Source organism: Pyrgilauda ruficollis, unplaced genomic scaffold, assembly GCF_017590135.1.
Source record: "Pyrgilauda ruficollis isolate IOZ18807 unplaced genomic scaffold, ASM1759013v1 scaffold59, whole genome shotgun sequence".
Classification (NCBI taxonomy): Eukaryota; Metazoa; Chordata; class Aves; order Passeriformes; family Passeridae; genus Pyrgilauda; species Pyrgilauda ruficollis.
This window is the reverse complement of record NW_024527599.1, coordinates 4,094,820-4,117,718: the sequence shown is the minus strand read 5'-3', so window position 1 is coordinate 4,117,718 and position 22,899 is coordinate 4,094,820. Positions and strand designations below refer to the sequence as shown.

General features: G+C 46.4%; 1 protein-coding gene across 3 annotated transcripts in view; it reads right to left on the bottom strand.

Annotated features, from left to right (window-relative positions):
- Positions 1-22,899, bottom strand: part of NUFIP2 (nuclear FMR1 interacting protein 2) — a 36,251-nt gene that overhangs the window by 12,904 nt on the left and 448 nt on the right. The window contains exons 2-5 of one of the 3 annotated variants that reach the window (XM_041482643.1): positions 18,678-20,390; positions 10,962-10,994; positions 10,321-10,375; positions 378-10,015 (exon numbers count right to left, since the gene is read on the bottom strand). In XM_041482643.1, coding sequence (XP_041338577.1) covers positions 10,323-10,375; positions 10,962-10,994; positions 18,678-20,390 — 1,799 coding nt within the window. In that variant the 3' untranslated portion in view covers positions 378-10,015; positions 10,321-10,322. Of the gene's footprint in view, positions 1-377; positions 10,376-10,961; positions 10,995-18,677; positions 20,391-22,899 lie in introns of those variants that run through there. The other 2 variants (XM_041482644.1, XM_041482642.1) reach the window with 2 other exon arrangements.

The window sequence follows — 22,899 nt, the reverse complement described above, 5'->3', positions numbered from 1 at the left end:
GCCACAATTGCCAATAAATGTGACTGAAAGAAAAAGATAAATCAGCTTGGTGTGTGTTTCCTGGTGTGTGTTTGGGATTGAGGTGGCACATCCCCAACCCAGCAGGGACCAGACTCTTTCCTACTTATTTTAAGCTGGGCTTTAAGTGAGGTGGGGCTCACACTGAGGGAGGTTCAGACCCCCACTGCTGCACAGAAACCCTTGTTTATTTACCTCCCTGCCCTCTCCTTCCCCTGACAAAGTAAAGGACACCTGGATCCACCCCACCTGTGTACACACAGCTCGTGGGCTCTATGGCCAGCACTGCCAGGCCTCTGGGATCTAAACCCAGGCTGCTCCTTGAAAACGCAAAAAAGAAAGTCACACTGACACCCACAAACTTTAAAATTTTTATTCAACAATTTACATCACTTATTGTCTGTCTTAACGTATTCGATCTACACAAATTTCTTTTTTTTTTCCTGATAAAATAATAAAATTTGGATAAATTTTGAAGACCTGTTGGTGCAGAATAAACAAAATTTCAGGTAAGGTTGTTTTTTTTTTTTTTTCTTTTTTCTTTTTTTAAACATTTAGTGTGAAGTATGACATCATTGGTAAAGATACATCATGCCATTACAGCTCATGGACATTACCTATCCTTACAGTCCGTGACATCACCCACACCAGCGCAAGGGGCTGCGCCAGACACAGCTACAGCAGGTTTTACACTAAACTCCTCTAGCCACCCTCTCACCACTGGGAAAACGCCTACGCTTTTCCAGCTGGGCACACCGAGTGCATTAACCTAATCTGAAATCACCGGGGAGGGGAGAAGGAAACAAAGACTACCTTTACTGATCCGTGTGGTCGCACACTACAACGTCGACACCAAAGAGGGGCTGCCCCTCTCCGCAGGTCAGAGGTAATTCAGCTCCTGAGCAGGTAGAGCACAACCCCTCGCAGCGATTTGAGTACAAACCAGGAACGAAATGAGAACTTATCGACGGGGAAGGGGGGCAGGAGAGGAGACAGGCCCTGCCCGGCTCTGCCTGCAGGGATCCCTCCAGCCCCAGCTCGCAGTCGAAGCGCGCGGTTGTGTTTTGCACCGCCCTTAACACTGAAATATTCAGGGAAGGGGGAGAGAGGGGCATCAGTCCCCCCAGTAAACAAGTTGAGGACCTTCAGAGGCTGCGAAGCCGCTGAAGGTGTGTAAGTACACGTGTGATGGTAGATAGAAAAGCAGCCCTGTTCTGTATGAAAAAAAGCTGTCAAGTTAGTACAAATTTCTGCCATGGCGAAGGGAACAGGAGGAGAAAGCTGTCAGGGTCCTTCTCCCGTCACAAAATCCCGACTCTCCCGCACACAGGCTCTGGGCTAAGCAACATGTTTCCAAAGGTGGTACCTGCAACCCAATGCACCTAACGCATGAAAACAAAACCAAAATAAAGCTCTCACCCCTGAGGCTGGAGGGAACCCCGTCTCCACTCCAGCCTCGCAGCGGGATAGTGAGGAACCCTGTCTGTCCCTCCTGCCTCACAGTGGGAATACACAGCAGTAGGATTCCTCTTGGTTCATTTTGTCACTAGAAGCCTCGAGTTTGCCCACGCCACCGGCCTGCAGCGCAGTGGACTGGTCTCCATCCCCTCCCCAAAGCTGCTTTGCGTGGGGACTTCCCTGTCCCCGTGGGGACACCAGTGGGTGCCACCAGCACGCTCTCCCCGGAGACAAGAAGGGCACTGGTTCATCCGACAGCACAAAGTGTATCTGAAACACAAGCCAGCACACCCCGCTCCCTCCGATTCAATTACTAAAGTAGGCTCTTTAAAATAAAAAAATAATATATATATTTATATAGCTATACAGAGAGATACAGAGAAAGCAAAGGAGAGAGAAAGGCTACTAAAAAAATCAAGAAGCGCCAGTTTTCTGCTACAGCTGTCAGCAAAGAACTGTCACCTTACATCATACCCTCCGAGATGGTGAAGAGAATGGAGGCAATGACAGCACAGGAATGCAAAAGAGGGCAGATAAGTCACTTCTGGTAATGAGACACAAATTAAACTTTCAAAACATGTGCATAGCTTTATTCATCTGCTTCAAACTAACCTTTTCACGGAGCTTCAGCGAAACCCGAGTGTGCAAAATGCATTTCTAAAAAATAATGCAAGCAAGCTTTCACATTTACTGTGGCAGAAGTACAGAAAGACTCGGACAGAATCATCACACGCTGGGGCGGGAGATGGAGAACCCAGAATTGCACAGCTTGGAGTTCTGAGTCACTGACTGCAAACACAAGCGTTTGGATTTCGTTAACTTCAAGCAAGGCGTGTTGACTTCTCCTTCACAAAAAAAATCTTGTAAACCCCACAGAAACAAGAACCACAACCTGGCAGGGAATAAATCCCCTGGATAATGGGATCATGGTGCCACAGAGAGCCTGAACTCCAGCAAAGCCGGTTCCAGACTCGATTTGTTTTGGCTCTGCAGGTGAACCGTGGCAATGCTGATTTTTTGTCCGCAGAAGAGCAAAGCAGCTTTTCCTTCTCTCTCTCCCACCCCCCTCCAAAGTCACAGGTGCCACTGCACAGGACATCATCCCCAAACTAAGACAGCCACTACACAAGCTGGAGTCCAGGTCTCATTTTGATCCCAAGGGTCACTGGGACACTAAGGAACCCTTGACTGTGGATGGGGAGTGGCCCTCAAGTCCACATCCCCAGCTCACACCCCAGCACCTCTCTCCAGAAAGACTAAGCACACATGCAAGGCACATTGAGTCAGATGTACACACACACCTCAGTGTGCAAAAGAGCAAACGCTGTCTGAAAAAGAAATAAAATGATGCTGAAAAAACTAACTAGACAGGCAGAAAGCTCTGGCCTATGTATTTGTCGACTATTTTCCAGGCAGTTGTAATCCCCAAGTGTTTTTCCTACACGACTTTAGACCTTCCTTACTCTTCCCCCACTTTGCAGAGAGGTATATTCCTAAAGGATCTTCTATAAATAGACAAGTAAAATCCCTTTTTCCCCTCCAGTAAACTCCTCCAGGGTACACATCTCCCACCACGGTCCAGGTGTGACCCATGAAGAGAAGAGGTTCTGGACCTGCCTGTGCCTCACTTGATGCAGTGAGACCTCCCTCCACTGCTCCCTAAGCCTTTTACTGGCAGGTTTTGCCTGGGTGGATGGCTTCACCTCACTTTTTTCTTGGAAAACATCCAAGCCCAGGCACCGAGTGCTCCCCAGGTGGAGAAGGAGCTGGTGGGTCCCCAGCACTGGGATAAGGGCAGGACGGAGGCCATGCAATCCTTAATACTGCTGGTTAACTTCACATTGAGATAAAGCATTCAAAAGATCTTTTTTTAGAGATGAGCAATTTCCTTCTATAGATAAATTCAAATAGAAAACAAATATATTAAAACCAGAGACGAGACAAGAGCTGACTGAGGTTTTTCTACCTTACAAGTTACTCAGGCACCTTTCCTGCACCACCAGCCCTGGAGGAAGGAGAAGTTGAAAACCTCGGGGATTTGCACTACCCTTCCAATAGCAGCTTGAGAAAAGGAAGGAGAGAAAAAGAAATAATATAAAATAAAAAAGCACAGTGTTCTCTCAAGTTAAAGAGTTCTCCTTTGCTTGCGTTTGCATAGAAATTCCCATAGGTCAGCACCAAAATCAGGTCCACCCCTGCCCTACACCCCAGCTCCCCCAGTTCCTACACTCCCCCAGTTAGTGGCTGTGTTACAGGAGGGTTCAGCTATCTGCAGAGGAACTACATGGTCACGTTAAAAAAACAAAACAACGAAAACGAAAAACAAAAGTGCATCACACATTCTTGATTTTCAGGGTTACTTATAGCAGCAGCATCAGCATTAATCCAAGACAATGAACAGTTGTAGATTCGTTCTTAAATGCAGCAACACTTAATGAAATGTCTTCGGGGAAGGGCATAAGAGGGTCCTTCTCAAAAATGAAAATTAGACTATTCAATATGGACAAAAAGGAGATAAAACAAAAATTAAAGACACAATCTTATTTACATTAAAAAAAACATTCTTGTTAAAATATCTTTACAACACCTAAGCAAAAAAATATGTATTTTAAGAATAAAGCAGAAACTCCTAAAGCAGTATCCATTTTTGGAACCCTTATTTAGCACCTGAGGAAAGACCGTATGGAAAGCAGACAGGCTGGGGATTTTTTTGTTGGGTTTTTTTGTTTTTTTTTTTTTTTTTAAGAAAACTGTAAGTTGTATTTTTGCTAAATGTTCAGAATTCGCAGTACACAAGTTTCATACCACAGAAAGAAATGAGCGTTTTTTTTTTTGTTTGTTTGTTTTCTTAATTTTAAAGATCTTCTACTCATTAATAAGGCTGTAGAAAAGGGACACTGCTATCTTACAAAATGGCTTTAGAGCTCTGGACATGTTATATGAAGCTTTCTGATTAACAGTCAAGATAAATCCAGCTCAGCATCCCCTGGAGAGGGCACAGGCAGGACTCCTGCTCCAGTCCAGCACAGGGAGTGGGCTCATGCCCAGGACATGAGGCCACCACAGGGCTCTTTTCCCTCCCCAGACATCCACAGCTCCACTCTCCTATTGCTTTAGAGGATCTTGGGCAGGACAGAGGAGCCAGCCTGACCCTGGGGTGTAACATGTACTGGGCAAACCTCTAAAGCTCTGTAATCCCTGGGAGGCAGCACATTGAGATCTCCTTCCCACCAGCCCTGGTTCCTGCTTCCCAGCTGTGTGCACTAGGGTTTTCCCACATGGAAAAACACTCTGGTGGTGGCCAAAGCCAGAATTACTCTGGCTTTCTTGGCTACTCCACCACACCAGCCCTTCTCCTGCCTTACACACCAGTGTGAAAATGTGCAGCAGCTTTAAAGTGGGTGAATCCTTGTTCTCTCCCCTCCCACCCTCAACCAGCTCCCTTGTAAACAGCCTAAAAAAATCACAATGCATGGACGGACAGAAAGTCTTCTAGGAATGAGAGGGCAAGACTCCTGAAAGCTTGGGACACCACAGCAATTTACTGAATCGAGATCAAAACCTGGACACACAGGTAAATACTGGCAGTTCTGGCTGTGAATGCCATCACTCCCAGATGTCCCTGAGGTCACCCACTGGCCACTTGGGAAAGGACACTGGTGTTATTGTAACACTCCCTTGAAGGTGAAAGCACTAATTACACACACAACTGGGAGCACAACTTCCAGCTCTTTTTTTCCCTATTTTTTTCCTAGCAGGAAGCAATTTTCCTTTCCATTTAGCTAGCTGGCTCACCCATCACCAACTCCCAGGTGCTGGACTCACAACCTAGTGAGAACTGGGTTTCTTTCCACATTTCAAAGAAGTTCACAGAAACTATGAAAGGCAAAAAGTGGGATTTACTAGCTCAGAAAGGTTTGAAGTGGGTTAGTGACAGAATCCACACCCTGGGGGTACCCACTGGTCAAAGGGACAGATTTCTACCAGGTTTCAAGGAGGATTGAGGTGGGTTTAAACTAAAACCAAACTCCAAGCAAAGCTTGAAAGCCATTGCTTTGCCAATCCACCAAATGGGTGGAGTAGGAGAGAGCAGGGACTGAAGGCCCCAAATCACTGTCATGGAGCAGTTTCTAAAGCACCTCTTGGAGCACACAAACACTCCATGATCCACCAAAAGCAAGCAGATCCCAGGCTGGATCTGGCTGGCACTACATGCTCCAGTCTCTATTACACAAGACCCTGTACAAGACACACCCAAAAGAACCTGCTGGAAGAGGAGAGGTGGGGAATGACCAGAGGAGAAAGGAGACAGCCCCTGCCTGTGCCGGAATCCTCACTCCAATAAACAGCTTGGAAAGGGAACCAGAGGAAAGGGACTCACAACGGGAACAGAAACAAGAGAGAAGCCTTAACCTGAATTAGTATCTTCATAGCTAATAAAAAAATAGGTCATGATCTCACCCTTAGTGCTGCTTTCCAATACTAGACATACTGAAGGGGTTTTGTTTTAAAACTTTCTTTACTCAGTGTAATGCAAACAATGGCACAAATAAATACACGCTCGCTCTCCTCACAGGTCAGACGCTCGCACACGCAGCGCCGGCTCCTCGCCCCCACAGACACCCTCGGCTGCACACCCAGGACAGGAGGCTGCTGCTCCCCTTCCCAGGCTGTATTTGGTTTATGCTACAGTACTAATACTCTGAGTCAAACAAAACAAAACAAAAACATGAGACTTATCAGTAACACCTTATCGTTATTTCAATGTGCTAAATTAGTCACAGCTCAATTTCAGTTTTTTTTTTTTTTTTTTTTTTTTTTTTTTTTTTTTATAAGTTTACACAAAAATAATCAGAAAAAACAGATTAAATCTTAAGATATTTTTAATAAGTGCTCAGTTAAGAATTGTGTGAGGACTTGGGGAGGACTGCAGACAGCGACAGGGTGAGTTACACGACAGCACGAGGAAGTTCCTTCCATGGTCCTGCCTGGCTCTAGGCAATAGCCTATCCCAGGAACACCAGGGAGCTACAGGAGCTCAGAGAGAGGAATTCCTAACTGCTTAGCGCTGAGCACACGCTGTGGAGCTCATGGAGACAGACAAACAGACATCTGAACAGAGGATGGTCAGAAATACAGCAGAGAAGGTGCTGCCGAGGGTGTTTCTGGACGGGTCCCGCTGGCGAGGCAAAGCCACAGAGATGAGCAGCAGGGGGAATCCAGCCCAGCCCAGCTTGAACCGAGCTTCTCTCAGCATTTCTTTCACTATTCAGGTGACAGACTGGACTAGGCCAAGATGAGAGTCCTCAAATATTCAGCAAGACTCAGACCCTCCTAGAGGTGCAGGGTCAGTGCTGCTCAACTCCTGCATCGCCCCAAGCACGGACCTGGGGCAGGGGTACAGGACAGCACAGACCCAGGGAAGCAAAAAAGGGTGGTTTTGTATTTTTTTCTTTTTTTTTTTTTTCTTTTTTTTTAATGGAACCCAGCCCTTAAGGCGACAAGTGACTACACAAGGCAAATAAATACACAGCAGAGCCTTAAAGCCAGTAAAACAAACTGGAAACTTTGCTATTAGCCTTCAACTTTTTGAAAATAATAATAATAATAAAGGAAAAAGAACATTTCTTCCACCTTCATTTTCCCAGCCCCACTATCCAGTTTGTTCAACACTTTAAAGCTCAGGAACGCCCCAGCTCTTCAGCAGTGGAGCTGGAGGCAATTCCAACTTTTGGCAAGCAGTTGGGAGACTCAACAGAATTAAAAATAGGAACGTTGGAGGACTAGATGTTGGGCACATCTGTAAACATGTTATGCATCTCAAAAGTTATTACACACACCTGCAGAGGTGGTACAAGTTTATAGGTGAAACAGAACTATTTGCGACTGGCCAACCACACATTTCTGAACCTGGACTGATACAATACATGATGACTATATAGTATCACACTCAGTATTATACTATATAGCTTTGGATACATCAAATGGAGTAGGCAATTCATAGTCAAATGTTTAAGCGTGGCAGAAAGCGAGCGTCTTACACAAGGTACAGAATTCAGTTTCATTGTCCCACCATGAACTCAAGTGTCTCATTCAGGAACAATCTTATTGAAAGTATAAAAACAATTTTAAAAAAACCACATGCTACATACTCCTACTAAAACAAAAGAAAAAAAAAAAAAAAAGAAAGCGATAAAATCATAGAATATTCTGAGTTGGAAGAGACCCATCAGGATCAAGTCCAACTGCTGGCCCTGTGCAGGACACCCCAAGAACCCCACCCTGTGCCTGAAAGCATTGTCCCAAACTCTTCTTGAATTCAGACAAGTTTGGTGCCGTGACCACTTCCTTGGGGAGCCTGTTCCAGTGCTCAACCTCCCTCTGGGTGAAGAACCTTTTCCTGCTATCCAACCTAACCCTCCCCTGACTCAGCTTCAGGCTGCTCCCTGTCACTGGTCATGAGAGTGAAGAGATTGGTACCTGCCTCCCTGCTGCCTCTTGGGAGGATGCTGAAGAGCACAAGGAGGTCTCCTCTCCTCAGTCTCCTTTTCTCCAGCTGAACAAACCAAGTGATCTCACCAGGCTCCCCCTCCAGACCCTTCCCCATCCTCATGGCCTCCTTGGGATGCTCTCTAAGGGTGTTGTGGTGCCCAGAACTGCCCCAAGAACTCGAGCTGAGGCTGCACCAGTGCAGAGCAGAGCAGGACAGGTCATGCTGGGCCTGGTGCCCCCCAGGGCACTGCTGACTCAGATCCAGTGGGCCATGGGCCCCAGCTCCCTTTCCACGGTGCTGCTCTCCAGCCTCCCAGGCTATCCAGGGCTGCCCTCCCAGGCGCAGAATCCAACACTCACCCTTGTTAAACTTCACACAGTTGGTGACTGCCCATCTCTAACCTGCTGAGGGCTCTCTGCCCTTGAGGGTGTCAACAGCTCCTCCCAGTTTAGTGTGTCAGCAAAATTACTATCTCCTTGAGTCCTGAACCCCCGTTGTTAATGGGATGTTGGAGAGAAAAATGGGCTGAGGATGGAGCCCTGTGGGACACTCTGGTGATTGGACAGCAGCCCAATGGCTTGAGGGACAGATCTAAACACAAAGGGTTTTCCAAAGTTTGGTATTTCTATTCCTCCTAATGCCCCAGAGGGTCCAGTCTCATTTTAGGAGACACCAACTGCTGTTGATTTGGAGAGCCAGGATTAGGGCACCAACACCCATGAGGAGCACTGGGTACCTGGGGAGCTGGGGCTGGTCAACAAACCCATTTCTGCTTTATTAATTTCTCACTCTTGCACTGGACCCTGTGAACTTTCCACCTTTTAAAAAAACCCAGAAAAACTACCCGACCCCCAGATGATTGGGACAAGTTACACAAACTGCAATGGGACAGAGGGGTTACACAGCTGGAGCCTGCACTCTGCTCAGCCTTCCCTACCACTGCTAGGAAGCTTTCCTTTCCCTGGGATTATTTTTTTTTATTTTTTTAAATTATTATTTTCATTCCTAAGTCCTCCATTTTTTTTTGTAATAAAATATATTTTTATTAAGAGATAATTAGAAGCAGAGCCCGGAAATACACAGACTGCATTAAAATATAAAAGAGCATTTCCAAGGGGCAGGAAGCCCAGCCATTGGCATTCTATGGACAAATTGAAAAGGATTCAAATTCCCATTTTTTTCTTTTTTTTTTTTTTTAAACTTTTTTCATTTTTTTGTTATTTTGTATTTTTTTTAAAGAGAAAAAATAATTCAAGAAGGGTGAAAGTTAGCAGAACTCAATTCCTCTTCAGTTTTCCAATGAAAATGGGAAAAAAATCCAGCACATTTAGTGTTAGGAGACAGACAGAGCAAATATGAAGCACCTACAGTTGAAAGCAGAAGATACTTTTTTTTTTTTGTCTTTTTTCTTTTTTTTCTTGCTCCCAGTAATACAATGGCATTAACCTGTGGGAACAGTGGGGTTTTTTTTTTGTTTTTGTTTTTTTCTTCTCCATATTAAATGCCTAAACAGATTGCTCATTTTTCCATGTTGTCTTTTAAAATGAAATAACTCTTCAGTTGCAATAGTCCAACGTGTAACAGGAGCCAGGTCAACTGTGTGACTTCACCATGCATCCTAGAACTGCAGTATTACCATCTTTCCCTCAGCAGAATGATCCTTTTAAGACAATATCACCAGCATAGGATTGCTGCTTTACTCCTGGCAAAACATGCGGATTATAATTATCTGGAAACAAAAAAATGAAACTCTGCAAACTTCAAGGCGTTTCTCCAGCATTCAATGGAAAACAAATCACAAAAAAAAAAAAAAAAAAAAAAAAGAAACCAAACAGGGGAGGTGGAAGGGAAAGAGGAGATGAAGGATGGTGATTCATCCTGATTTCCCTGTGATTAGTGTGTCACTACAGTCACAGAACAGAAACAGAAACCTTGTCAAGTGGAAATGCCTCTCCAGTGGGTTGCTGTTGCCCATGCAGACGACAGCAGGAACTTTGAAACCGGGCTTGTAATTGAGTCTGTATTCCTTAATCACTTGCATTCACTCTTTAAACAAAAACAAAACAAAACAAAAATGAAAAAAAAGGAAAAAAAATCTATTCAGTACCGGAGATTAAATAATCACGTGTGTAGTCTCGTTGAAATAAATTTTCAGATTCCTTAAGAAGTCTAATTACTTTCAGTTGCCATTTTTAAATAACTATATATATATTTGTATATATTATCCTGTGATTCTAGTTATGGTTCCTCTGCTGCACTGAAGATTTAGAAGGAGCATAAAAGCCTTTTTGTCCCCCACGAACAGCACAAATGCTGCAGAAAGGTTATAACAGGCAGTCTTGTCTTGCTACCTTCATTGATCCGGGCGATCCATGGCTTCATCATAAGTGATTATCCTTTTGGGATCTGGAAAGAAAGCACAATTCTGAGTTTTGGACAAGCTACCTTCAGGGCCTGTGGCTGAAAATAAACACAGAGCACTTGGATGTTAAGAGACTTTTCCTCTGGATGCCCCATTCCTGCCAAGCCACCCCAAGGCCGGGCTGGCTCCCCCAGAGCAGAGCCTGCTCCCCACAGCAGCACACAGGGTCTCCACATACAAAATCACATACAGGCTCTTCCCACACAAAATCTCCTCTCAGGCAACTTGTGGGGATACACCAGAATTTAAAACTTATTATTGGATGTGACACCCAATGCCAGAAATAGAAAGCAATTTTGTATACACATAAGGAAGAGTCATTAAATCTAATTTGACACTGGGTTTATTGCTCTTAGAGACTCTGCTTCTCTCCAAGCAGCTCACCATTATAGCAAAGCTTTTTGTCCTGACTTTCAGCGATCTGAAACAGAGATAGACCCAGACTACAAACCACAGGGGCTGAAGAAATGAACCCAGGCATCTCCAGACACAGAGACAGCCCACTCTCATTCATCCCCCCTCCCAACAGACAGAGCAATTTGGTTCATTTATTCTTTCCAACATCCTTACCTTGCTTCTGCAAATTCCAAACCGCTTCCATTTCTGTGGAGGCAAAAGGAGACCACTGTTATTATGCAGATTGATGCTGCCATTAGAGACCACTCCAAACACACTTTCATTTTCCAAGTGAGGCAGTTGTGCTGGGGCTTTCAAATAGAGCCAAGCCCCTCCCACCCAGCAGCACAGCCCCAGCCCACAGGACTACACAAATTTGACATGAATAATCCAGCAATAAAAGGCAAAGGGATAGCTGTAACATGGTCTTAAGGGTCAGAGAGCCAAGCTGAGCATCAGAAATGTCATCACCATTCACCAGTCCTACATATCACAATCTAACTTCAGGCTTTACTACTCTGACTCCAACGCTGCTTTGCACATTACAGCCTCAACAAGGAGCCTGGAGAGATGATTTTTACAAGTTGATGCTTAGTGAGTGTGAAATGAGAAGTGCTGGACACAGCGAGCTGCACATGGCTCGCAGCAGGCGTGTGCTGAGGCACCAGGCAAGGGCTGCTGTGAGAACATCTCTGCAGAGCTGCTGCCAGTGCACTGTCCAGGAGCAAGGGGGGATGCTCCACACACCTGCCTTGCAGTTCTTCCCACAGTTCACCTCTACAACATGTTTGTAGGCTAAAGACAAACCCTTCCCAATTGTCCCTGGACATGTACATGCTTTCGTTTACCTAAGAAATAACAGCAAAGTTAAATGTTCTTTTCATTAACACTGAGAAAGAGAAGGCTCTTCCCTTTAAAATATCCCCCAAACAAAGATGCATCTTTAGAGAACCATTCAAAAGAACTACTTTGAGCTGCGATCATGCTGGAATATCATGAGCTTGAATATTTTTTAAGATGCTGACTGTACCCTGTGCCCAAGTTCAATAGACAAAATTATAGAAAATGAGTATTAGTCCGAACACAATCTTCCAAGAACCACTTTCAAGTCTCTTTTCTGCCAGAAAGGGTGACAGGACCTTGGTAGGGGCTAGGAAAAGGGAATGGCAAGAGATTATCAAGCCACATGGGATATGCAGTAAAGCACAAAACAAGGCAGTGAGTAAACTAACCAGCACAGGAAAGGAAGAGAAAGCCCTACAAAACCCACAGCCTCAGCACGATGTGTGCCAAGTGTCACCTCCATCAATTGCCTCCCTTCTCCAACCCTTCATCTGTCCTTTGTCCCCTACAATCTCCAGCTCCCTGGGGCAGGAAATTGCATGCAAATAAATATTGCCAGCCCTCCTTGCACAATTAAGCCTTTTGTAAGAAAAGCCCTGACAAAATTTTACGAGGTCTGTTATTTTTGCTTCGGGATAGTAACAGCAACACTTTGCACTTCTATTGGGGAGCCCTAAGTGCTCTGGGAACAGTAGCCAGCCTCTAACACCCCAGGGACAGAAGCAGGCTGGCGAGGGACTGCCTCCCTCATCTGCCAGATGCAGATTCCCCTGAAGTAAAGTGAACCAGCTACTAAAATTACCTCCTGTGGAGTGAGTTTTCCATTCAGCGCAGTTTGATGCATCATTTCCTAACAGCTAAAGAACATCTCCCATTTTAACAGCTTTTCCCAAAGGCCTGGGACAGAAAACTACTCTCAGGTTGTTGGTTCCTGCACATTAGAGCAATGCTTGAGCATGAAATACAAGGCAGAGCTGAAGCACCACCCACCACCACATCCCCATGCACAGACCATTGTCTTGTGCACCTCATTTGGCCTTAACTGCTCTGGACACCACAAGAATGTGACCTCCATGTATTAAGAGTATCTGACAATAAGACAAACAGATACACAGACATATAAACAGAGATACTGTTAAGAACACACCAAAAAACAACTAAGTTGGCAAAACTCTGTTGCAAAAAAAAAACAAAAACTAACAAACCTAAGTCTTTTCAGATTTCAATTTCTCTTCTCCTCCTTCAGAAAGGGAGGGTGGTGTAAAGTGTCCTGGACATCCCAGACACCTGAACACACTGGCTGGCAGATGCTCAGCAGGACCAAGCTACAAAACCAAAGACCATCAGCAAACAATGCAATAACAGCTCTTACTAAATATCAGCTGCCATCAGCAGAGCAAGGTCCTCCCCTCCACCAGGCAGCACAGGGACAGGGGACAGCACAGGTTAAGCACACTGACCAAGTGAAACAACTTCACAAAGGAAAAGAAAGTCCCAAGCTAACTGCAACACAAAACTAAGGAAAAAATTAATTTCTACAATCTTAGAATGGAACTGTATGATTTATTCTGCTTTACTTGGTAATACAGTTAAGTTTTCCTGCCAGCTCGAGGCTGTGATCACCTGTGACTGACAAAAGGCACTGTGACAAATGCATGGCCACTGTCAGAGTGACTTGGTGACTGACCTGGTAGACAGGCAGCTCAGCAGAGCCACTGCTGCCCCCAAGAAAGGACATAGAAAGACAGCCCCCAAGAACTGGACATGCAAGAGGCCCCAAGCCTGCTTTCAGCCCTCCTTCTTTGAGCTCAGAGCTCTTTTCTTGAGCCTCTTTCTCCTGGATAAAGCTTCCAGAGTGAGTTCAAGCAAAACACTCCTACAGCTGCTCACCCTGCTTGAGAACAGGGCATCCTCACCATCAGCCCAAGTCCAGTCTCTCAGATACTGCCCCAAAACTGCTGCTTTCCAAAGACCTGCCCAACAGGAGCCACAATTCCCAAAACCAGACATGGGGCTGGGGAAACAGCAAACTTTCTTCTCAAGTGGACTCCAACCCAGCTGCAGAAAATGCCATCAACAAACCCCTGCACAACCCAGCATCAAAGCCAGCCCTGCTCCAAGCCAGGGGCAGAACTAGGTCACCTCCTGTGCCCCTTCCAAACTCTCATTTTCCAGGATATTTTTTTTTACAAGTAGCTGGCTTCTCCACAGCCCTCAGGCTCGTGGTTTGCTGAGGAACTGCCTGGAGCAGACAGTCCCAGCCACATCCACCTAAACCACTTTTTCTAGGGACCATCACTGAAACAAAGGGTCACTGGAGGAAAGCTTTGATGTCAGGAACAGACTGAGGCACACTCTGGTGAATTGTGCTGGGATTCCTCATAGGCCAATAAACTTTACAGCAGGACTGGTACATAACCTTGGAGGGGAAAGAAGTGTTTCTGTAATAACTTGCTAAGACAGGCACTTTTACACACATTTTCCTTGCTAGAGAGGCAGCCCCTGCTAAGAGAACTGTCTGCACAATGCCATGCTACTATTTCACTGTCCTTATAAATCCCAAAATTGTCCCCAAAATACAACACTAAAGAAATAACAAGAAGGGACCATTCTTGTCTGATGTTTGCTGTTTGTACCTGCAGGACAATGATTAAGTATAGGGATTGCCCTGGAAACAAAGCAAAGAATAAGTATTCCATGCTGTGGAGACTCGTGGCTGTACAGCATACACTGCACTCATCCTGACAACTGGAAAGAACAGAGACTGGAAGGAGAATTAAATCAGCTTTTGCCCCACAGCTCAAGCCCCACAAGGCCTTAACCAACAGAGCAAGCTCTAACCCCTTCCCACCTCAGGGGGATGGGAAACCAAGGCTTTTTTTTTCCCTTCTCCTGATGTAAAGGATGAAAATTGCTGAATTCACAGCTCTGCTATTTCTTCTGACCCAGTTCACCATTCCAGCAAATGCCACTCCTGGCTGGCCCACGCTGCCTTGCTCTATTTTCCATGCTGCTCTCCTGCTTCTTCACACAAGCAGAGATGCTGCTGCTGCAACCAAGGTGCTGAGAAGGAACAAAGCAGCAGCACAGGCAGAAATTCAGGGGAAAGAATAAGGGAAACCCTGCAGTTCCCTCTCCTCCACCCATGTGGTCTTCGCTGCTGTGCAGCTGAGCTGGAGGCCTCAATTATTTGCTTTTTAGCTCAGGACAAGCAAATTATTGAGCTTCCCACCACAAAGCTTGCCATCTAGAGCTCAGTGTTAGTGACAGCCTGGCCTGGAAGACTGCAATTGCTTGAACATGACAAAATTCTCCAAAGTGCTGACAATTATTCTGATATGAAGTGCTTCATCCAGCTGTCTTCAAAAGAAGGACTAAAGCAGTAAGAAGATGCTGGTTTTGATGCAAGTAAAGCTGATATAAACCTCCTTATCTGAAGGACCAAAATATCCCTAAAGCAGTAAGAAGATGCTGGTTTTGATGCAAGTAAAGCTGATATACACTCAGCCTCCTTATCTGAAGGACCAAAATATCTGCAAGAATCAGTTTTACCTCAAAAAGATAAGGATTTTGGCAATGCCACACCAAGGCAGAAGTTCAACTTCCAACCTAGATAGGGCACAATGACTTGAAACGAGAGCACTACTCCTTCCTGGGCCTTCCAGTCTCCCACATGAAGCCCATCCCTGTCTCCAAGCACATCCAGAGCAGGCCCACCAGTGCTGAGCTAAATCACATCTCCCTTGGTAAATCAGATCTGTCACTCCTGAGCGTTTCAAGGCACCACCACAAACTCCGAGCAGCACGGGCTGTCAGTGAAGGCAGCCACACTGAAGGATCGTGTTTTACACTCAGGCAGATCAGATGATCAAGGGAGTCTTTCTGCCCTTTGAACAGAGGGGGGGGAAAAAAGAAAGAAGCAAGGCATGAAGCAGGGGTACAAGGAAAACAAGAGGAAAAGCTTCCCAGAAGAACAAGAGAGTGCATCATCATCCTTGCCTAAATGTTCCCAGTGCTCTGACTTCTGAAGGAAAAGCAGTCAGGGTAGGAACACAGGAATCCTCCACCAGGACCTCACCAGCACTCAGGGACACCGTGGTGAGTTACAGGAGCACTGTACCAGAGCCAGCTCTCTCTGCGTGCCACCTCCTCTGTCCATCTTTCCACAGGGAAGCTGTGAAGCAATTACAGTTTATAATGTCCTGTGCAGTTGCTGGGCAAACCACGCACAGGAAAGCCTGGTTTGCTGGAACAAAGCTACTGACTAAGCTGGAGGCTTTCCCAGAGAAATGTACAGTCCAGGATGAGGATCCACACAACCTGGTCACAATTGCAGGCACAAACAGCGCAAGAAAAGAGTGCACATTTGTGTCGTTCAAAGCACTGCAACCACTCTCATTACAGCTCATTCTTCTCTGCAACCCCCAGAGCTTCATCCTTGCACTAAAGCAGTGCACATGGAGCTCAGGGTAGGGAACACACCAGGACCCCACAGAGCTCCACACTCACCCCTGTCCTTGTCCTGTGATCGTTTCTCTTTGTGTTCATAACCCCAAGGGCAGGGCAGATGCAAAGATCAAACCACCGAGACTTTGCCCAACAGCAAACAGATCAATCTGAGAGGGAGAAGTCCACGAGATTCTCAAAATCAAAACCAAACAGTCTGAGGACCCGACTGCCCGGAATGCCCTAACACCGACCCAGGCAAAGCCACACGCTGTCCCGAGCAAGGAGGAAAAGGCAGCTTGTGAAGAGGAACCGAGTGAAATCGCTCTTTTCCTACTGCAGAGGAACCGGCTGGCTTGGAGCTGGACCTCAGGAAAAGAGCCCAAGATAAACGGAGAGCACAGTGTGGGAATTAACCCCCGCACTGCTGTCCTGCAAACACACCCCCCGTTTTTGAGGCATTTCACAGCACACCGTGGGCTCTGGTGAGGACCACGGCCATGAAGAGAGGACAGGAGGCACCCTTCCTCCAAATATCCTTAACCCAACTCACCCCAAGGATGAAATGCAACACCCACCATCATTATACTAAGACCTGGATTGATGTCTTGCTTTGTAAAGCTTTTGAACACTAAACAGGAGAAAGACAAGCCCAAGGTGTTTGGAGCACCCCATCACAGCATTAATGACAATGCTGATGAGAAACAATCATCATCTTTTACCTCTAAGTAACACCTCGAAGATGGCACATACATAACGTGAAAAAGAAATTAGCAGAGATGAGTGCTGGGGCAGGATCAGGTATCCCCAGGCTATCATGAGGGTGTTTGCTCTGGATGCTCAAAGCAAGACCATTCACATGCAGAAGAAGAGCAGAGAACAGTATTTTAACGGGTGCTTTAAGTGGCCATTCTTGCCAACAAATGTAATTAACTCCTGTGTTTAGAAGAGCTCAACGCAGCCAGGCTTTGAAGTTAACACCTCCTTGAGAGGACATGGGATGGGAGTGTTCTTTATTTTCCTGTTGTTCCTATTGTTTCACTGAGGTCTGCCTTTCACAGCAAGTGAGAATGGGAGAGCTGATGAGCCTTGCTGGCAGCACAATTGCTTCTCCACAAGTTCAGGCTGACGACAGAGAGGCAAACAGAAGCCTAAGGAATATTTGCAAAATTAAGAAAAAAATCACCGAGGATTTTCTTCCATGTTATGCTTTCTGATGGGAAGTTGGGATTTAAGCTGCAAGCAGACACAAAAAACGAGACTAGAAAGCCTGCTTTAATGCTGGAATAAACTGAGCAGAAGGGAGAGGACCCAGGTAAAATCAATTGATGAACACTGTTCTCAAGAATACTAGAGGAGTTTGAAATGTTAACATCTTGAGAGGGAGATGACCTGGAAGAAATATTTGGAGTTATTATTTTTAAATGACTGGGCTTGTTATTATTACAGGAAGGCATTTGAGTTTATGTCATACAGAGTTTGTGAAGTGGTAATTCAAGAATTTTGCAGTGGATGAAAACAGCAAATTTGCCAAAGCCAAGTAGCCACCCTCTGCAGAGGGAGCAAGACATTATCCCTATCTGCATGTGGAATGCTAAACAAAAAAAGCATGATCGCCTTGTTCCCTTCAGGGTAGAGGGGTGCAGGGAGAGGGAAGGGGGTCAGGAAAAGGAACTGCCCCAGTGTTGGTCAAGAGTGAGTAAATAACACTGGGACAAAAGGGAACACCCAACCAGGCTCCTGCTAACACTGAGCCAGCACCAAAAGCCAAAAACTGCCTCAACTCCTCAGAGCTGCTGGGGCTGAGGCTAAAGCAGAAAGCAAGCCATGCCACAGGCTTCCCTCTCTTCGTTCCCATTTTAAAGTGTCTGTATCGTGTTTGAGTCATTTCAATCTCAAAAAAAAAAAAAAAAACTGGAAAAAAAAAACGGAGCTGGACTACAAAGGACTCCATGAAAGCAATAAAAATCATCTGAAAGATGTGGCCTACAAAGACAAGGAGAAAATTCAATCTGCAGCTCACAGAGGAGCTGATAAGAAAAGATTGGTCTTGCTGTTGCCATAATACTCAAGGGCAGGGGAAAAGTGTGTGTGGGGTACACTTAAAAAAATAAATCACACCTACAGTTGTAGGAATAATTTTTTCTTCCTTCAAAGCCATGATTTCATGGTCTGATCTGCCCAGGGGAGAAACTGCAACACTTTGGTGGCAGAGGTGTGAGTACACACTATGAAGCCTTCACAGTGACAGAATATCACCTGGTACAGCTGGAACAGAGCAGCTGAATCTACACATTTAACTCCTTCCAATGCCGAGTGGCTTCCGAGGACCTGCTAAGTATCATCTCTCTCAACATCACTCATGCTTGTCCGCGGGAACAGGGAAACGAATACCTCTTAACATTAATTAAACAACCCTTTGAGTAACTTCCCCAGACCGTTATTGCCATGAGAGGATATGCAAGCAAAGAAAAGGGTCATTTTTAAAACAATTAGAATTGCTGGAAGGAACATGCCATGTTAGAATATTGCACTTCTAGAAATAAAAGGAAAAAAAAAAAAAAAAAGAGAACGCCCTTAGGCAGCAAGTTAAGCCATTACCTTTAGTGTGATATAGAATAGCAGCCCTCAGGTCAAAAGAACCCCAGCTATCTTTCCTTTCTAGGCCTCTCTGGTACCTCTGTTCTTTGGCGGAGGCTAGCAAATTGTTCGTAGGAGAGGCCAGAGGATTCTCTACTTCATAGTCTTTTGAAAGAAACACTAAAGCACCTTGGCTACCGGTGTCTGCCTTTTGTAGGTCACCTGTGTGATGCGACTCCAAAGCTAAGACACCACCCTCAACAGCAGTCCCAGGCTTAAGAACAGCACTAAGAATTTGAGGGCTAGTCCGTTTATCCAGCTCATAAGCCTTAGGAAACACAGGTTGTTCAGTTCCTGAGGGAATGATTTCAGGACACTGTGAAACCAAAGTGGCAGGATATTCCCCTTGAAATGTCACTTCCATTAACTGATTATCCGCAGATTTCCCCACAACGGTTTCAGGTCCAGCACTGGGCTCGTTTATGAAAGACAAGCCCCACTGATTCTGGAAGATATCCCCCAGGTTCTGCTGATTCGTCTGTGAAGGAAAATCGACTTGCGCTGTCCCCAGGAGCACAGTTTGCATATTTGAAGGGTAGATAAAAAGGCCAGATTTCTTTTGTTCGAGGGCTGTCGAAGTTGTACTCACGTCCTGGGGCACAGACTCGGAGGAGGAGGTCGATGGTACAGTACTAGCAGCAGTGGAGAGCAGTGGCTGGGCCCCTGGGGAATACACACTTCCATCGGTCCCCGCGAGGATCGGCCCGTTGGAGAAGCTGGCAGAAGTGACAGATTTCATAGCAGACATGGGGACTTGGGACAGTCGACTTGATGTCTGGGCCTGAGTTTCCCCAGCGGATGATGAAGACGATGAGGACGACGTGGATGGGGTTTGAGCTGCTTTGTTGAGGTTTTCTTTAACTTTACTTGCATAACTAATTTTGGGAACAATTTTAGCACTGCTATTGTCCACTGGAAAAACTGGGGGCGGTTTAAATAAGGTCCATGAGTCCTCTTTAGACGTAGCCGACGATGCGTGCTTCCCTTTGGGCCGGTCATCAAACTTCTTGCTGCTAATCCCAGGTTTGGCATCCGAGTTTTTCCTCGGTACGTCCCCGAGCCCAGGCTTTCCCCGGCCTGCTCCACCAGCCCCAGCCTCATATTTCCAAACAGGCTTAGTATTTTCAATTCGGTTCCCCTTTTGTTCACTATAATCAGGCTTGAAACTCTCAAGTTCCTGTTTCAAGGTTGGTGCGCTGACCTCCTGCTGCATTATTTTGTCCTGTACTAGATTCAAGTTCTCACAACCCTTGGCACTGTTGCGCCTGCCTTTCCGTTTTTTAGGTGTAGTATATCCACTCTCGGAGCCACTACCATCGTTATCGGCCCCTTTGCCTACGTAGCCATTTGTGATGTAGCTGGAATTATTGGTCACCACGCCGTTTGGAATAGACACTCCCTCTGGCTTGTCTGAGGACTGGTTTTCTCTGTGTTTGTTTTCGTAGGACTTCTCATTCTTTTTGTCCATGCTATTTTTCTGAATGAAGTTCTTGGTTTTGATTCCAGCTTTCCCCAAAGCACTGGCCTTCACAGTCTGCTTTGGGGTGACATTAGAATCTACGAGCTGCTGGCTGCCATTGGGTACCCTGGATCCTGGGGCGGTGGCTTCATCAGAGCACAGGCCCTTTAGTGACACTTCTCGTTCTCCTGCGTTACCATTTAGCTCTCCGTAGCCTAGAGGGAAGCCAAAAACAGCAAAAGGCAAGAATTAGAATGTGAAATGTTAGACTTGTCATTGCAGAAAGCTGCAGTCAGCCCCAAACATATCCAGTTTCCTCATGCAGACATTTTAAAATAGGAAAATATCTAGTCTCTGAGGTAAAGCTGCATAAATTTACTTGCTGGAACCCACAGCAAGAAGGGTTAAGCAGGAAGGACCAGCCAAGACTGACTCTCGCATAACTGAGTGACAGACAGATAACATAACAAAGCAAAAGAAAATACAGATACTATGCCAGGAAAATATACTGTACTGAAGATCACTGGCAAGCTGGAAAGCTATTTCATCAGCTACTATTTCCAGGTCACAGAGAGGAAAAAATTAATTCCCAGGATGCTTCAAGACAGCGGGATCCACTGCCTTTGTGACAAGATCTGTGGAGGTTCAGGATACACGCTGTGAACAAGGGACAACTCCTACCATCCCCATCAGCTCCTGGGCCTGCAACACCAGCAGTCCTCCTTCCCACCCTCCCAAATGCCATCTCAGTTAAGGGGTGGGGAAAAAAAAAAAAAGCACAGTATTTCCAAAAGGACATGTGCAAGTCCAGCTGGAAGATGCAGGGAAGAAAATGTGGCCACATCTCCTCAGTGCATTTCAGGATAGCAACCAGCACCTCCCTACACGTGCTCTTTAGCAGTGGGAAGGTGACAGAACTAAGAAATGCATCTCTGCAAGCGCCCTTCTGCTGCCACCAGCAATGGGTCTCTTGACCACTGGAAAACCTGTATTTCAGAGTCCCCAGGAGAGCTGAGACCCAAGAAATAAAGTACTTTGTGAGGGCTCCAACTCATAAAACCATAAGATTGTGCTGTAAACTGGGCTTTCCTCTTTCCTTCTGAAGTTCACTTCCAGGCCTTACAGTTCTGGGAGCTCAATTCAAGCAGAGCTGGAAGCCCAGGACAGTCCACACTGAACCACCCCAACTTCCTCTTTGCTTTTTCCTTTTTGAACACCTCTGGCCAGAGGCCCGCTGCTTTCGAGGACCTGGTAAAGCCCCAGGAGAACCCCTGGAGCCCCGGTGGAGACGGGGAGAGCACACTGAGCCCTGCTCCACAAACACGCTCCAGCTGCAGAGGGATCCCTCCTGCACCCGCCGCTCCTCTGACTCATCCGTCCTCCTTGCCGAGGCTGGAAAGCCTCACATCCCCCACGGCCACTGACCCACCTCAGGCTCCATCTGCAGCCACGGTGGCACGGAGTCAGCACTGAGAGGGAGTCCCTCAACGACTGGAGCGGGCAAAACTCCAGCTTGGAAGAAGAATGTTTTTGTTGTTGCTGATGTTGTTGAAATTAACTGCTGTAACTAAAAATCATTGTTACCCTCACATCCTGGAGCCTCAGATGTCTGGCAGATGTAACAGCTCAAGTTCTGTGCAAGTCGGGAACACAAGAATCCTTGTAGGAATCTTTACAGAAATTCCACAACTGAGTTTGCCGAGGGGGATCAAACAGGATTTTACTACATGCAAGGATCTGTAACCACCACAACTTTCACTATAACTTTCAAAGATGTTGTTAAGAAAATTAACCATAAATACTTCACCCCAGAGAGAACTAGAACGGTGGGATCCTCTAAAATTAAGTATTTCGGAATAGCATGAAGAGGAAGCCCTCTCAAGAGCAGTGTTACAGCTGACCTTGTATGACTCAAGACTTCTGACACCACTTGTTAATGAAACCAAACAATAAGAGTGGTCATAAGACCATTGCAGATGAGGAGTGAAAGAATAAAATGAAGAACAAAATCCATTTCAGTAAGTCAGTGTGTCAGCAGTTTCTAGTTCCAATTCTCAAGCATTCACAGCTCAGCTGCCTGAGTTTTCTCCAAATCAACATTTGGCACAGCTGGCCTTGGCCTGGACAAGGAGGTGCAGCAACCAAAATTTAGGGGAGAGGAAAAAGCCCAGAACGGTAAGAACAGGTGAAGAGGCTCTGGCAAGCTCACAAACCGTTTCAGAGCTGGGAAGGGAGGGGTGCCAGCTTAGGCACATATTAAAACCCTGGGCTCGCTGCAAACAGTGAAATGACTTCTCAACTTATTTTTGCTCGGTAACTTATTTTAGCGTGTGCCCGATCAGGTCGCCCCCTCCCTGCCCAGGCTGCACACGGGGCACTGCCGACCCCGCTCTGCTGCTACCAGGCCCCCTCCCACCTCCCGCCTCGTTATGTAAAAGGAAAGTTCAAGGGAAAGAGAAAAAAAAAAAAAAATGTACGCGGCACTCCGGCCGGCTGGCGGCCCCGCACTGGCCTTGACCCGGCACAAATCCCCCCCAGAGGGATTGCTGGAGCCGGGGAGCCCCCCAGGAACGCGGCGAGGGCTCCGGCCCTGCCCGGGATCGGCTCCCCCCGCGCTGCTAACCGGCCACCGCCTCTGCGGCGCTGCCGCCCGGCCAGCGGCGGCTCGGCCCGGCCCGGGGGCCGCAGCCCCAGCCCCGGTCCCGGCGGGGAGGAGGCGGCCGA